The sequence below is a fragment of the Protopterus annectens genome, chromosome 1.part0, assembly GCF_019279795.1.
Source record: "Protopterus annectens isolate FY-2018-M chromosome 1.part0, PAN1.0, whole genome shotgun sequence".
Lineage (NCBI taxonomy): Eukaryota > Metazoa > Chordata > Ceratodontiformes > Protopteridae > Protopterus > Protopterus annectens.
The window spans coordinates 1,397,966,756-1,397,983,951 of NC_056725.1; the positions used below are offsets into that span (position 1 = coordinate 1,397,966,756).

At 42.8% G+C, this 17,196-nt stretch overlaps 1 protein-coding gene across 1 annotated transcript in view; it reads right to left on the reverse strand.

Annotated features, from left to right (window-relative positions):
* MAP3K7 (mitogen-activated protein kinase kinase kinase 7) overlaps positions 1–17,196 on the reverse strand; it is a gene marked incomplete in the record, with an annotated part of 2,238,689 nt that overhangs the window by 1,559,233 nt on the left and 662,260 nt on the right. Inside the window, 1 exon segment of the mRNA XM_044067202.1 lies at positions 11,287–11,352. Coding sequence (XP_043923137.1) covers positions 11,287–11,352 — 66 coding nt within the window.

Genomic DNA, 17,196 nt, shown 5'->3' on the forward strand with positions numbered 1-17,196 from the left:
TATGATGTATATATCATCCAGAAATCTGGAATAATATTTAATATATTGGGTATATTTACTGGGGAATAGTATGGTGTCTTCCCAATACAGCATCACCAGGTTAGCGAATATTGGGGCACAGGCTGCCCCCATAGCCACCCCCCTGGTCTGCTTAAAATATTCTCCCTCAAAATAAATGAAGTTGTTGTCCAATATAATTGACATCATTTCTACTAATAAGCCTATTTCATCCCAGTCTAGATTATTATGTCTCATTAGACTACTATTAAAGGCTTCTAGTCCTTCTTGTTTGGGTATGCAGGAAAATAGGTCAATAACATCAATAGTTACTATTATACTGTCACTGTTTAATATTGATTTGACAGGATAATTAGAAAGAAAGATCCATGAATCTTTCACCATATGTTTAATCGACATGTACATATCCTTTAATTTTATATCTATATATTTACCCATTGGAAATGTTTTTGACTGACTACCAGATATAATTGGTCTAAAGGGGGGTCAGCCGTATCTTTGTGCACTTTTGGAATACCTACCAATGTAGCTACCTTAGGAAATTTTACCTTAACATACTTGTAAGTTTCATTAGTAATCCTACCTTCTAATAGGTATTCTTCTATGTATGAATCTATACGCTGATATGCTATATTTAATTCGTTTAATGAAATTGTCTCATAATTCCCAGTTAAATATAGTATATCATATATTTTCTTTGTATACTGTATATTGTCATATAATACTATACCTCCCCCTTTGTCAGGTTTCATTATTCTTAAATCACTGTCATATTTAATCTCATGAAGTAATTGTAATTCCTCACTTGATAAATTTTTAGTATTTGTCTCTTGATTCAAGTAATTGTATCCCTGATATATTTCTCTTGTAACTATCTTATCAAATACATCCAAAATAGGGTGATTGGGTGGTGTAAACTTACTACTCGTATTTATTTGATTCTTATCCTTCTTACTTTCTAATTTATATTCACTCTTAGGTACATATTCAAAAAATATATCTAAGTTTATTTTCCTAATATATTATTATAACTTACAATGGTAAGTTGGGAAAGTATCAAAGTGTTTTTTAGTTCAAGCCAGTCTAGCTGCTGTCGGTTCTGACAGTGGTGAGTTCCAAATGGGTTCCCGGTGGCAAATCTGGCAATATTGTTAGTTATAGGAGTTGGCTAGTTTAGCGAGATTATTTTTTTTTAGGTTAGTATATATAGGGGAAGCATAAAGAAGAGTTGATATTAGATGGGAGTGGGCAATTGTAGTACTGGCTGTTGGTGTTAAGAAGGGTTTTACTCTATAGAGGGAGCCCAGTTTTCTATTTACGGTTTTAATAGTGTTATTTATATGGTTATCAAAGGTAAGGTTATTGTCAATTATGATTCCTAACAGTTTGGTGGTAGAGTCAGGGGTTATAAGGGTGCCATTATTCGATTTGATAGAGAAATTTATAAGGGGGGACTTACTGTTAGGAGCAAAGAGTAAGAGCTTGTTTTTTTTGGCGTTCAAAAGGAGGCAACGTTTCAAGAACCATGCCTCTACTGTGTTAACTACATTCTGGATTAGAGATTGTAGTTCGGATGTGGAGTTGGCAGAACATATGAGCTTGGAATCATCTGCATACTGTATGCACGTGGCTCGAGGGATTGCTAAATGAAGGTCACTGATGAATAAAGAGAAAAGAAGTGGACCTAGAATGGAGCCCTGTTGGACTCTGAGGGAGACTGGCAGGTGGGGAGATAGTTTATTCTCCCAGAGGACTGCTTGTTGCCTATTGGTAAGGTAGGACTTAAACCAGAGAACAACCTTGGTATCTAGAGAAAGGGATTCAAGAGTATTTATGAGCAGGGGGTGGTTTACCATGTGAAAGACTTTTGACAGATCAATAAAGAGTGCTGATGAGAGGATGCTGTTATTACGGTTTCTATTGATGGAGTCGGTGAAAGACAGGAGAGCTGTGGTAGTACTATGAAATGGCATAAAGCCATACTGCCAGTTAGCTGGTATATTATGTTGAGTTAAGTGGTTTATTAGCTAATGGTGAATGCATTTTTCCATAACTTTTGCTAAGGGTGATAAGGGAGCTATAGGCCTGTAGTTGGAATAATCACTGGAGTCACCACCTTTATGTAAAGGGATGATGTGGGAAATTCTCCAGATATCAGGAATTATTCCTTCCATTTATGGTTCTGTTTATAAGGATGGATACAGGATAGGCAACTGCTTTAGCTGCTTTTTGCAGGTATTCAGATGATACTTGGTCAGCAGAGGGGGTACACGGCTTAAGTTTTTGGATGTGAGTGGTAGAGATGGGTTGTATTTAGAATATTGAGAGAGTATCAGATAAAGAGGTAGGGAGATTAGAGTTGTCCTTGGAAAGTTGACAGGCTAGAGATTTTATGGTGTCCGTGAAGAAGATATATATATATATATATATATATATATATATATATATATACATATATATATATATATATATATATATATATACACACACACACACACACACACACACACACACACACACACAGTAGATATAAAAAGTTTACACACCCCTGTGGGAAGGTCCACTGGGCCTAGGTGAGCCCATTTTCAGTGAAGGCCCAGGGAGAAAAGCTCCACATACAATTAGCAAATAGATACAAGTACTAAAAAAGACAAGAGTCAACAAAAAATATACAGTAACAAGCTTGGACATACACTTAACAAGTCAGGTGCAAATTACAAATACATACCAGAGCTAAGCAGTATTATACAATAACAAGACTGGACATGGTATGAACAAAAGGTTCAGATTATGTATACACACTACCCATTTACATTAGGCAAGTAATTAGCAATGTTAAATATCTTTATGCAAGAAAAAGTCAGTTCAGAGATTGTAGATTGCTAAGAGTATATACATATATGATAACAGTTTTTAGGTATTAACTGCTAGAGATTTCAGGTGTGAGAAGAGGAAGTTGTCAAGACAGAGTAAAGGCTCTGGTGGTTAGTAATTGTGGAGAGCAGTAGAGAAAAGAAAATGAAAGCTAGCCTGGATGGAAGACATGGCTATGGCAAGTGGGGTTTGGTTGTAGAGAGAGAGCCGACACACCAGCAAGTCACAGAAAAGTGGGTTAAACTAGGTGGAGTATAATTTATTTTGGTATGAGCATAGTCAGTCTGATGAGAAATGTTGTTTAAGGGACTTCTTTAAAAAGAGCAGGATTACAGATGGAAGTGATTGAGGATGGGAGAGTGTTTTGACACAGTAAAAGAATAAAACATATGACCAGCTGGGAGATTAGGTTTTTCTACTTTGAGCAGTGTTTTGTTTTCAAATCTGAGAGGTCTATTAGGGTGATACAAAGACAACAGGGACGAAAGAGAAGGGCAAGTTAATGGTTTACATATAATTTTATGTGCAGTAGTTAACAGTAGGTAGGTGAGATAATGTGGTAGTTCAAGCCAATTTATTTGCCATAACGATGAACAGTGATGTGCTTAGAATTTCGCATGTGTTGCAAATTTGGCGACCTTATTGTAGCATGAGTCAAGTTTGGTTTTCAGAGAGGACTGAATGTTGGTGAGGATAAAAGCTCCATATAGTAAGGATGGTAGTAGAAAGGATGAGGCTTTTATTGCAGTGGGGTTAAGGAAATGGCTATATCTATACAGGGTACCCAGTTTCTGGTGCGTTTTTTTAAATATTGCTGTGGATGTGGAGGTCGAATCTAAGGTTATCACCAATGATAACACCTAAGAGTTTGGTGCCAGAGACAACGTCTATGATAGTGTTGTTCTGGGACTGGACAGAGAATTTGTTCTTGTTAAGGGGGGGGGTGAATAATAGAAGTTTAGTCTTGTTGGGGTTTAGAGCAAAATGGTTATTTGACATCCAAGTTTCAGTAGAAGTAAAGGCATGTTGGGTTAATAGTTGTAACTCAGAAGTGGATTTGGCAGTGCAGATGATTGTAGAATGATCTGCATATTGGATCATGGTGCAGGAATACAATTCCTTCTTGCAAAATCAAGTTTAGATAAAGCCTTTTAATATGGCCTGATCAATATATGAAAACATAGGTGTCAAAAACTGGTCAAGTATAAACAGCACTGGAAAGTGCCAATTAAAAAAGCGCATTCAAACTACTAGTACAAAGAAAAGCCATCTGCTACCAAAACAAATAGCTCTGCACTTCATTAGCCATCTACATTTTGTATAAAACAGAGAAAAGTTTAGACAATAACCTAGAGAAAAAGAAATCTGTATTCGAAGAACAGTGTGACTATACATTCTGGAGAAGTGAGAAGAGAATCCTGTCTCACACTCTGCATGCATCACACATACTGCATGTGCATCAGCATTTTCTACCTCAGACACAAAAGCAGTTCAGCTACCAGTTTGTTTGTTTGTGTCTTTCGGCTTTTCCAGGTTAGGGGTCGCCACAGTGGAACTCCGGTCCGCTAATGATTGGCAGTAGAGTTTTACGTGCTGGCTTGCCGGGCCTAACGCACAATCTTCAACGAAGGAATGCCCATTCACGCATGTCGCCACACAGAAGGCGCTCTAACTGAGAATCGAACGGGCAACGTCTAACTGTGAGGCGACAACGCTACCGCAGCACCACCACCGCAGTCTACTTTTCTTTTACTCATGCAACCCCCAACCCTGACAAGAGAAGCACCAAGCTACAGCAGCTTGTCTCTACAGTTCTTCATGAAGCACTCCTATTTGACAAGATGTACTGCTCTATCAGATATTGGTAAAAGCCATCTTGGACAGGTATCACAATATCCACAAAGGTCTATGTGGACTCAATTCACATTTGTATCTTCTTTCATTAACTTTTAGTTATGTACTTACCATAACTTCGGATGTATGGGATCCATCTCGCCTACATTCATAACTGATGGGCTCGGAGCCGATCCATCGGCTCCGACTCGGCCAACTAATACACTAGCACGAAGTCTCTCATTGGCTGGGCTACTACCTATCCCAGGATGCACTACACCTGCTTCCCCAGATCTTGTTTGTTCGCTTTCATATATCCATGCAAACACAGAAAAACTAGTAGTCACTACAACCAACTAAAGTTCTTCAAGAAAAGATCTCCAAATGGGACTACAGCTCCTCTAAATCCGAATGGAAGGGGGAAGGAGGGTGGGTACTTATGAATGTGGCGAGATGGATCCCATACATCCGAAGTTATGGTAAGTACATAACTAAAAGATGTAATGGGATCCTATCTCGCCTACATTCATAACTGATGGGACAGCGTCCCTAGCACCTAAATCCCGGGTGGCTCATTGGAAAACACTCCTGAGAACTGTGGAACCAAAGGAAGCCCTGCCTCGAGAAACCACATCCAATTTGTAATGAGAAATGAAAGTGTGCGGAGAAGTCCAGGTTGCCGCAGCACAAATATCATCTATAGATAATTTGGAGTGAAAAGCTACAGAAGTAGCTATTGCCCTGGTAGAATGAGCCTTGACTGGAAAGGGAAGCTCTTTGTTAGCCTGTGAATAAATAAAAATGATACAATCTTTAATCCATTTAGCTATGGAGGTTTTTGCTACTGGTTGACCCAATTTGTTCATTGCAAAGGAAACAAGCAATTGATTTGATTTCCGCGTGTGAGCGGTTCTATTCAAGTAAAAACGCAGTTGTCTATGGACGTCCAATTGATGCAAGATATATTCTGCGTTATTAGAGAACTCTGGGAAAAACACAGGGAGCTCTATAGTTTGTTGAATACAGAAGGAAGAGGCTACCTTTGGTAAAAAGGAGGGTTTAATTTCAAGGAAACTCTATGCTTGTGAAAAATCAAATAGGGAGGATCAGAACAAAGAGCTTGAAGTTCTGAAACCGCCTGGCGGAAGTTATGGCCACTAAAAGGCCGTTTTCCAGGACAGAAATTTTAAATCGCAGGTAGCAGCTGGTTCGAAAGGACGGGCAGTTAGGGCAGCAAGAACCATTTTCAAGTCCCAAGGGGGGACAGGGTGAGATATTGGAGGCCTAAGGAGCCATGCTCCTTTAAGGAAAGCCTTACAAAGTTTGTGAGACATCAATGAAGGTTCAAAGGAAGCATGAAAATTAGAGATAGCCGCTAGCTGAACCTTAATGGTAGAAACTGAAGAGCCCAACTGAAAAAGGGAGGCCAGGAAATTCAGAACCTCCGATACTGGTGCAGTAAGGGGTCTATACCCCGTTCCTGAGCCCAGAAGGCGAACCTTTTCCATTTGCTGGAATAAAGTTTGACAGTGGAAGGTTTATGAGAAGAAGACAATATGTGGATCACGTCCGGAGAAAGAGAATAGTCTCGGACTAAGGATGGAAGTGGAGTAACCATGCCGCCAACTTCAAAGACCTGAGAGACGGGTGAAGCCGTCCTGACTGATGAGTCAACAGGTCTGGCACCGGGTCCAGAAACCATGGACCCTCTACCGCATGCCTCTGTAGGAAAGGGAACCAAACTTGACGTGGCCAGTGCGGGGCAATCAAAATCATCTCACTCTCCAGGTAAATGGCCTTCTGTATTACCCTCGGTAGGAGGGGAAACTGAGGGAAGGCGTAAAGAAGACCGGGGGGCCAAATGTGGGTCAAAGCGTCCCTGGGAATCTGTCCCTGGGAGGGGAACAGCGTGAAGAACTCTCTGCATTTCGCATTGTGAGGGCTGGCAAACAGATCGCAGCAAGGGAGACCCCATTTGTCGAAGATTTTCGCAGCTACTCTCTGGTTGAGGGACCACTCGTGGGGTAAAAGAATGGTTCTGCTTAATCTGTCCGCAATCACATTGGATTTCCCCGGTATGTGCGTTGCCATTAGAAAGCGGTTGGTAGCTACCGCCCAGTGCCAAAGTCTCATGGCTTCTCTGCACAGTGGGTAAGACCTGGTTCCACCTTGCTTGTTTATATACCAAACCACCGACATGTTGTCGGATAGGATAGCAATCGGACCTTGGAAGAGCGTGATGGAGAGCTTGAAGTACCAAGAGTACCGCTCTCATCTCCAGGATATTGATATGCAAATGCGTTTCCTGGATTTGCCATGTGCCTTGGACCGACCTGTCCAGGTAATGACCCCCCCACCCTACCTGGGAGGCGTCCGTAGTCACAGTGGCAACGGGACGTTGAGGAATAAAGGGTCGCCCCTGGTCGAGATTGGATTGGAGAAGCCACCAACGCAGATCCCGACGGCAACTCTCCGTGATCATGACTAAATGGTTCAAGGGAAGTTCCTGATAGGACCACTGAACCAACAGAAGCCATTGTAATATTCGCATGTGAAGTCTGGCTAAAGGGACTAAGAGTATGGTTGACGCCATCGAACCCAACAGTTGTAGAATCCGATGGGCCGGGGCTCTTAATAGGGGAAGACAGGATTTGACTTGATTTTGTAGAACCTGAATTCTTGCTGCGGTAAAAGGCGCATTCTTTTTGTGTCTAAGTCTGCGCCTATAAAAGTAATATGCTGAGATGGCTGTAGTACAGATTTTTGCCAAGTGAACGTAATCCCCAAGAAACGGCCCAAGGTGAACGTGGTGTTGAGCGCCTGGAATAGTAGATGCGCGGAGGTGGCAGTAAGGAGCCAGTCGTCTAGGTATGGAAACACTTGGAATCCCAGACTCCTCAGGTGAGCAGTCACCACTGCCAGACACTTGGTGAACACCCTGGGGGCTGTGGTGAGACCAAAGGGCAGTGCTCGGAATTGGAAATGACTGACTCCGAGGCGGAAGCGTAAGTGTCTCCTGGACTCTTGAGCTATCGGAATGTGATAGTAAGCATCCTGGAGATCTATGGAGCATATCCATGCATCTTTCTCCAGCAAAGGAAGAATAGATTGAAGGGTGACCATTCGGAATTTGGACTTTTGCACAAAACGATTCAATGAACTGAGGTCCAAAATGGGCCTGAAGTCCCCTGTCTTTTTTGGTACCAAAAATAATCTTGAGTAAGTTCCTGATCCGATCTGGTCGGTGGGGACAGGCTGGATGGCTCCTTTTTCTAGCAGCTTTGAAACCTCTATTGCTGCCTGATCCCGCTGACTGGGTGGTACGTCCGGGATTTGAAGGGGATGATATATCCTCCGGTAATAATGCGAAGCACCCACTGATCGCTTGTTATGGATTTCCAAGCTTGTGAGTGCGCCGCAAAACGACCCCCAACTGGCTCCGGAGTTGCACAGTCGGGCAACAACTCAGGGACGCTGGTTGTATGAAGAACCACGAAAGGAGTCGCGGTCTCCAGAGTTACGGGGGCCTCTGCCACCTCTGGGGCGGCGTCTTCCAGAATCCCCCCCCCCGCCTCTGGAGGGGGAATCACTGGGTGGAGTAGGGAAGGACTTCTGAGATTTTCTGAACCACATTTTCCCTCCTCTCTGAGCCTTGGGGTAAGGCCTAGAAGGAGCGGAAAAACGGGCCCCAACGGCAGTCAAAGTCTTGCCCTCTTGCTCGCACCGAGTTAGTGTGTCCTTCACCTTGGGTCCAAACAAAGATGACCCATCAAAGGGGGCGAAGGAAGACTTGAAGGCCTCCGCAAATGAACACAAGCGTAACCAGGCGTGTCTCCTGAGGGCAACGCCTGTTCCCGCTGCTCTACTCGCCCCTTCGGTCGCATACGAAATGAGCCTCATGGACGAGATAACGATGGATAACAGGGTAGTCATCTGGGCGCCAACAGTCGGGGCCAGCGCCTCAGGTAGATTACCAGTGAGGGAGTCATTTAGCTCTTTAAGGAGGTCCCTTTGGAGCCTAGTAAAATGACATAAATAATTCAGCGACCGTAGGGTAAAAGCCGCTGAAGACAGGGTACGCTTCCCGTACCTATCCATGCTCCTGGAATCCTTATTAGGAGGATGGACAGACGTTGAAGCCTCTGCCACGTCCTGCTGTGTGGCAGAAGCCACCACCATAGCATCTACAGGCACACCCTTCGTCAGAAATTCCTTCTGGGGGGGGGGCTGACAGAAACTTATTGGGTCTCGCAGGCACCGGTTCCACAGAATCAGGGTGTTCCCACGCCCTTCGAGAAACCAAATCAAGGAGTTCATCGAAGGGCGGAGACACCCAGGAGGCGGAAGGCTGGGCCCCAAAGGCCTTGAGGAAGACTGACTCCTCAGCTGAAGGGGTTTTGGCCTGCCAATCACCTCTCTGTCTCAGAATCTCACAGATATCTGAGAAAGAGATATCATCCGAAGATGATTTGGGGGACCCTTCTGCGTCATCGAGGTCAGTATCCGATGTAACAGACTCATCTTGGGAGTCTACGTGCTTCCTCTTGCACAATTTCTTCCGTGGGGGTTCGTCCGAAGCAGTTTCGGACGGACCTCCCGGAAGAAGGAAACCCCCGATGGGGGTATCCTCAGGCCCTGGGGCCCCGCTGCCGGGGGACTGCAACACAACAGAAGCACCAGTCTCCAAATCTAGGGACGGTGAGGTAGAAGCCTGCTGAACCGGCAAAGGCATGGCCAGCGCGCTCCTCATGGCCTCAAAGGCCGGACCTCCAGACTCCATGGAGGTCACTGGTCTAGAGGCCACGATGGCACTGGGAATTCCAGCAGCTGATGCTCCGAGGGGAAGACTAGGCACCGAAGCACCCAATCCCAAAGTGTTCCCCTCAGGCCCGGCTGAAGAAGTCGCAGTACCAAACCCTGAACCGGAGGACAGGGTAGGAAGCACAGTCGGAACCGACAGACCTCGAAGGGGTCTCGGCTCCGACCGTATGGCTCCGCTTTGTTCCACCACCACCGACTCCAACGGCTCCGAGGAGGTTGGAGGAGGAATCGAATGTGTTGGAGGGGGGATCAGCTCCGAAGCTAACTGTGCTGGAGCAGAGACCATTTTAGTAAAAACTGGAGACTGGAATAGCCTCTGTATCACCCTATCCAGGTCCGAATCAGAGAGTTTCGAGGATTTAGAGGAGGAAGACAAACGAGAAGACTTTCCTCTCGGCTCCGAGAGTGTAGGGGACCGGCTCCGAAAAGGCTCCAACACTATCGGCGCCGGTTCCACCACAGCATGGATCACCATCGGCGCCGAAGGAGCTTTCTTCGGAGCCGAGGGGGAAGAGTCTGAGCTGCACACCTCCACCGGCTCCGAAGCCATTGGAACCGATGGAGGTGATTCACCTCTCGATACTCCAACCTGCGGCTCCGAAACTAATGGAGCCGAGGAAAGAGGTATCGAGGCAGACCCTTCGACCCTCGGCCCCGAAGTCAGTGGAGCCGAGGAAGAAGTAGTTAATTTTTGCTTTTTAGTAGTCGGTTCCGACGGACTTGTCGGAGCCAACGATCTTTTCTTTTTGGGAGCAACAGGAGGATCTAAGGCTTCCTCAAAGGAGGGTTTAATAAGCCCCTTCAAAATCAGTTTGTTTTTGCATTCTTGAAGAACCCTAGAGGAGAAAGCATGACAGACACTACATGTCTCCTGTAGATGTTTCGGCCCCAAACAATAAACGCAAATTGAATGGCTGTCTGTAATGGACATTTTGTAATTGCACCGAGTGCATTTCTTAAAGCCTGACTTTTGCTCTTTTGACATAATACAGGCCCTCGTACAAGCAATATAAATGTATTAACAAGGTTTGCGCCAACTGAAGAGCACGAGACACCAGGCACGAGTACTGAGAGGAAAAATTACCTCAGACAAGAACACAGTGAACAGACGCAGAACAAAACAAGTTCAGCGGCCCAAAGCCCTCTAATTTAAATGGGCTTAGCCCGAAAAAACAATTAACAACAATAACCAAAAATAACACCACTTGAAAAAAAGCACTCAAAGGTAGGGCAAAGGCCCTCTAACTTAAACGGGCCTTGCCCGACTGCAAAATAAAGTACTAGAAATCACTTCACACACGCAAAGATATAACAAATTTACAAAGAATAGCTGTTAAAACAGCTGTTTTATTAATATATAGAGGAAAAAACCCAAGGTCAAAGACCAGTAAATGTAAAAAAGACCACTTAGCTCCAGCCAAGTCGAGACCACGTCCAGCTTGTAAAGCGGCAAACGAGATCTGAGGAAGCAGGTGTAGTGCATCCTGGGATAGGTAGTAGCCCAGCCAATGAGAGACTCCGTGCTAGTGTATTAGTTGGCAGAGTCGGAGCCGATGGATCGGCTCCGAGCCCATCAGTTATGAATGTAGGCGAGATAGGATCCCATTACATCAGTTGTTACTATAATCACTGTAGTAGTTTATACTACTCTGCAGAATATTTCCAGTTTCTACATTAATATCCAACTATAACAAAATTTTAAAATGAAATATCAGGAAGATATGAATAAAAATGACATACTGGATTTAGGCAGGCTCCATACAGCTTCACAATATTAGGGTGGTTCACGCGTGACAACTGTCGAAGCTGTAATGTAAAACAAGTAGGAAGGTTACAAACCCCAAGCAAAGCTAAACAGCATACAACTGCTAAATACTTTGATTCCATGTAAAAGCATTACTTTTCACGGATGTTAGTTTTAAGATTTGACAGTATGAAAAAGAAAATAATCACATTAATCAACAGCTGCATAAACCAATAGGTAAGAGTCAGAAGTTGCTAAAGACAGTATTAATCAACAGCAGGCAAAAAAGTACAGAATTCTGTGCAGAATTAATACAAGTTCACAAACTACAGCATAACCAGTGAAAGTTTGTGTGGCAAGCAAGCTGAGCAGACAATTTCCCAACAACAATTCCTAGTTCATCTTGCAGGACCTCCAAGCATTCTATGGTGATATAACCTCTCTAGTATACCCTGGGTCTGCCTGGGACATCCTCTCAGAGAGTAGATCCTGGTACAGCTCCAACAGGTTATCTCCAGGAAGCTTGCTTACTAGGTGTCCAAGCCACCTCAACTGACTTGGTCTCTCTCTCCATCCCCGGCTCCACAGAACAGCAGTAATTGTACTCAGAGATTACCACACACTGATATGATCTTCATCCTCATGGGAAAGGAGCCTAGCAACAAGTGAAGGAACCTAATTTCTGCCACTGCATCTGTCACCAAATCCCTTTAGTCACAACAGAATATTCATGGCCAATATGAGGATGCAAACAAAGAAGAGCTTCATCCTGTGACTCAGCTATTTTTCATCACCAGCACCAATCTGGTACAACCCCTTCAGTACTGCTGGCCTGCTTCTCTGGCCAAAAATAACTCCTACAATACAGACATGTGAAAATGATCTCCCTGAAATTACTGAAATCTAAGATTTATATCACATATCCCATTAGCAGATGACGGTGCTATTGCTCCTGTTCACAGTCCATATTACCATTAGTAGCACTGACAATATAAACTACTTATCAGTACACACTGATCCTCTTAAAGTTAAAATCAGATCTGAATCTGCTATTGAAGCCAACCATGTAGATAAGTGACTTTTGCTTCATTCTGCCTAATATTCAGCATACTAACACAGTATGCAATGTTTCTAAATGATTTTCAGGAACTTGCTTTGAACTTAAAAATTACGGGGGGGGGGGGGGGGGGCATCTTTTCTTTTTTCTTTTTTTTTTTTTTCCTAGTGGCAAAAGAGAAAAACTGAATACCTCTAGACTTGTATTTGCTACCGAGACAAACATCTACTGTCTTTCTACTGGATGCCATGCTCTACTTAGCTTTCTTTTGCTGTTTTCCATCATCATAAATAAGGTGCTTTAGAGCACTGCAGAATTTAGTGCCATGCCACCCCAAAGTGCAATGTACAGATACAAGTGTCCTCACATACCTCTCTACTAATATATCCTTCTCCTAGACTTTATTTAATCAGTGTTATTAGTGGAACTTACAAGTGCCCATAGCTGCCTACAGCTGTGCAATAAGTAACAGTGTGCACTTGGATTACTGTCTAGTTATACAAGAAGCCTGTAGCTGCTCTCTACCACTCATAAGTTCATCATCCTAGCCAGTAAGTGCTTATTATTTACGCAAAGCCATCATTGCTCCATAAATTTAATTTTCTTTAATTTTTACTTTAACAGCTTGGTGTGCATCTCCCTCATTATCATCCCATTTTGCTACATACAGTTATTCACTGCTAATCAGCATATTCCTCCATAAGATACCCCACTTAACTACATCCTGCAATAGACTTACTGCATATACGCTAAATAGTTTATTCTGTATTTTTCTTTAAATCCCCCCAATCATTGGTCAAAAATGGAAGGTCAATGTGCTCACAAATAAACTTTTAATCAATTCAAATAATTTCCTCTGACAGAGGCAAACATTTAACTAATCTGGAGGTTTCCCTCAAAAAAAGTATGGACTGTGAGCAATATATACTTCCATCATAATCTAAATAAAATCACACTAAAAAATATTATGCCAAGGCTGTAACAATATCTTTGCCAAAGTCTCCCAGATCTAGGAAGACTAGGACTCAGTGCAAACCAAATGTGTTATCTCCTTCACGCATACCCATAGCAAAGACTCAGCAAAAGTCAAATCACTTCAATCCACTACTCCAAACCACTATTCTAAAAGTGTTTTAGAAATACGTGATTCCATAATTACACATGCAGACTCTCTGCTCACTAGGATGGACAGAGAGAGAGAGAGAGAGAGAGAGAGTTGTCTTTTAGATGCTAGGATCTCTGACATCACATGGGCTCTAATGACCCTTTTACCTGACAAATATGACTACAACACGGTGATGGCCCACGTGGGATTGAATGACCTGGGGCATAAAACCCTTAGGAACACGCAGGGATATATTGGAAATCTCCATATCATATTGACAAGTGCGTGCAACACACTGGTCCTGAAACAGATGCCTTCCTTCTCCAAGAAAGATACCTAGGTATAAAGTAAATAAAACCGGCTTCAACAATCGGTTAAATAGTTTGTGACATTCAAGGGGGTTCCAACTTGTAACAGCATGGGAAAGGATGCTAGACAGTCCAACTTACTTCAAAAATGACTCATCTCTGGTTCAAAGGCTTCTGCATATTGATGAGAGATTTTGCTGTACAAACTGCCATTTTAAGCAGAGTCCAGCTAAGAGACATTTCAAAGTAACAAAAATAAGAAATAAAACCCCACCAAAACGAAATATAATGAAAAATAACCGACCATGAATGGAAACAGAAATAATTTATTAACACACACACTGCTTCGGCCCAAAAAGCCTTCCAAGAGTAACAAACATATCACATTGATTCACTTAAATACTAAAACATAATTAAATAATTAAACAATTATTTAATCATATATTTCCAATTACATTCTTTGTTTAAGTCATATGGTTCTAAAGTGTTATACTTCAAATAAAGTTTCTTTCTGCAATAATTTATCTTTAATATCAACACATTCTCCAGTAGTTAAAAGAAGTTATGTTCTTACTATAACTTTCCATCTGTGTTGTCTTTCATCTGTCTTCAACCCATGGGTTCAGATCAGACTCGACCACATTACAAAACCTTGGATCCAGGAGCTGAGTTCCTCCTCCTCCTCCACCCACAATTCCCCACTCCACCATCACTACCTCAGATAGAGTTTGCTTAAACAGCCAAAGCGGAAAGAATAAGAACTACATGTACCAGAAAAAATAACACCATCTTCAGGAGCTCAAAGGTGACGAGGAAATGGTCTTAGCTCAATCTCGCAGGTCCTCAAACAAAAAAAAAATGAAGGGGGATGGGGGGGAGGCTGAAGACAGACGAAACAACACAGATGGAATGTTATGGTAAGAACATAACTTCTTTATCTGATGATGTTGCTTTCATCTGATCTTCAACCCATGGGACTGAGTTCCTAGCTACTTAGACCCTAGGTGGCCCTAAGGAAGGATGTTCCGGAGCATGGCAGAGCCAAAGGACGCTCGGCTTCTGGAAATTATGACCAATTTGTAGTGGTTGATAAAGGTATGAGGGTTAGCCCACGTTACTGCTGTACAGATGTCATCTATGGAAACTTTGGACCAGAATGCAGAGGAGGTAGAAATGGATCTGGCGGAATGGGCTTTCACTTTGTCTGGTAAGGGAATACGTTTTAGATTATAAATCAAGTGGATACACTTGGAAATCCAATTAGAAATTGTCACTTTTGAATCCGGTCTTCCTAGTCTGGACTTAAAAAGAGAAAAATAATTGATCTGACTTGCAAAAGGATTTGGTAAAATCTCAACTGTCTATGTACATCCAGAGAATGAAAACATGATGAATTTTAATTTTCTGCAAATTTGGTTTGTGTTACTGTTTTGACCATTATTTATTCTTCTGCTGAAAATGAAACCTATTTCTGTATTATGTTAATAAAAAACTGTTTTGTAAGAAATTCTCTGTGGTTACTGCATAAAACTTATGTAGTACATAGATAGAAGATAGAAGACAGATAGATAGACATGATGTAGGTGTGCATGGTGCAGATATTACCACACCCAAGGGTGTTGTGATGCATGAACATGAATGGCAAGTGCGTTATAATCTATGGTTGTGCTATAACTTTTATGTCATGCATATCACCAACTGCCTAGCACTTATAAAATGGGCATCTCTATTTTTTGCAGTTTAAATTTATATTTTGTAGTTAATGTAAGGTAGTTTTATGTTCTGTAGTGTATTTTAATGTAGAACAGCTTATCTTACTCATTGTGGGGATGCAGCTTTTGACTGGGTGGAATTTTTGTCTGAATTTTTTAAGGTAGTCATTTAACAGACTGGTCCATCAAACTAATATGTGCTATTGGACAGCCCAGGCTATAATGAAATATATTACACCTTAGCAACTAGAGCATACTTAAAACCTAAAAAAATACATATATATTGATTAAAACACAGAACTACCACTTATACAATTCACCTTCTGTTTGTTTTGGAAGTTGGGAAAAAAAACTGTAGGTTAATCTCTTGATTGATGTTTCCCTCCGAAGCAACTTTTGGGACAAATGAAGGAAAAGTGCAGAGGGTAACTCTGTCCTTATGAAAAATAAGGTATGGGGGCTTGATGCATAATACTTGAGGTTCTGAAACTCTCTTTGTCAAGGTAATAGTTACGAGAAATGCAGTTTTCCAGGATAAGAATTGAAGGTCCACTTTGGCAGCTGGCTCAAAGGGGGGAGATGTTAAGGCCTGAAGAGCTAAAGTGATATCCCAAGGGGAAATGACTTCTTTAACAGGCAGACGGAGAAGGAAAGTACCCTTGAGAAAAACTTTGCAAAGTTTTGTAGAGGCCAAAGCAGAAGCATTAAAACCAACATGGTAATTACAAATGGCTGCTAGTTGCAGTTTGATGGGAGACGAACTGGAACCTTTGTGAAAAAGGTTAGAAAGAAAATCCAAGATAAAGGGAATAGGAGCGGAAAAAGGGTCAACTTTGTGTTGCTGAGCCCAGACAGAAAATCTCTTCCACTTACTAGCATATATTTTCCTAGTGGAAGCTTTGTGGGCTGCTAAAATTATATTCTTAACAGAGGATGGCAGCCCAGGAACTCTAGCCATCATTGGAATTGTATTAGCCAGGCTGTCTACCTGAGACTGACATGTGAAAAAAGATCATGAGATGGATGGAGAGTCCAGGGAGGACAAAACATACGAGACCATAGCACGGGAAACCAGATCTGTTGAGGCCATAATGAGGCAATGAGGATGACCTTGCACTTCAACCTCCTGGCTTTCAGAAGGAATAAGGGGCACGGGAGGGATTGCATATAGAAGATCGGGGGACCAAGCGTGAACTACAGTGTCTCTTGGGGATTCCCCTGATGGAGGAATTAGAGTGAAGAACTTGCTGCACTTTGTGTTGGGAGGAGAGGCGAAGAGATCGCAGCAAGGATGACCCCATTTCTGGAAGATCATGTTTGTCACAGCTGGGTTGAAAGACCACTCATGAGGCATCAGCAGGGTTCAGCTGAGCCTGTCAGCTAGAACACTGGACTTTCCCGGAATGTGAGTCACGATACGAAAGCGGTTGGAAGAGATTGCCCATTCCCACAATCTCATGACTTCTCGACATCGGGGGTAGGACCTGGTTCCCCCTTGTTTGTTCACATACCAGACTACTGACACATTGTCTGTCTGGACAGTAAAAGTCCTGGTCGGAAGACGGTCCTGAAGTGCTTGCAACACCAGAAGCACTGCTCTCATCTCCAGGACATTTATATGCAAATTGGTCTACAGGGCTGACCATGTGCCTTGGACCGTCTGTCCCAGGTAATGCCCCCCCCCCCAACTGGGAAGTGTCCATGGTCACCGTGGCTGAGTGTGT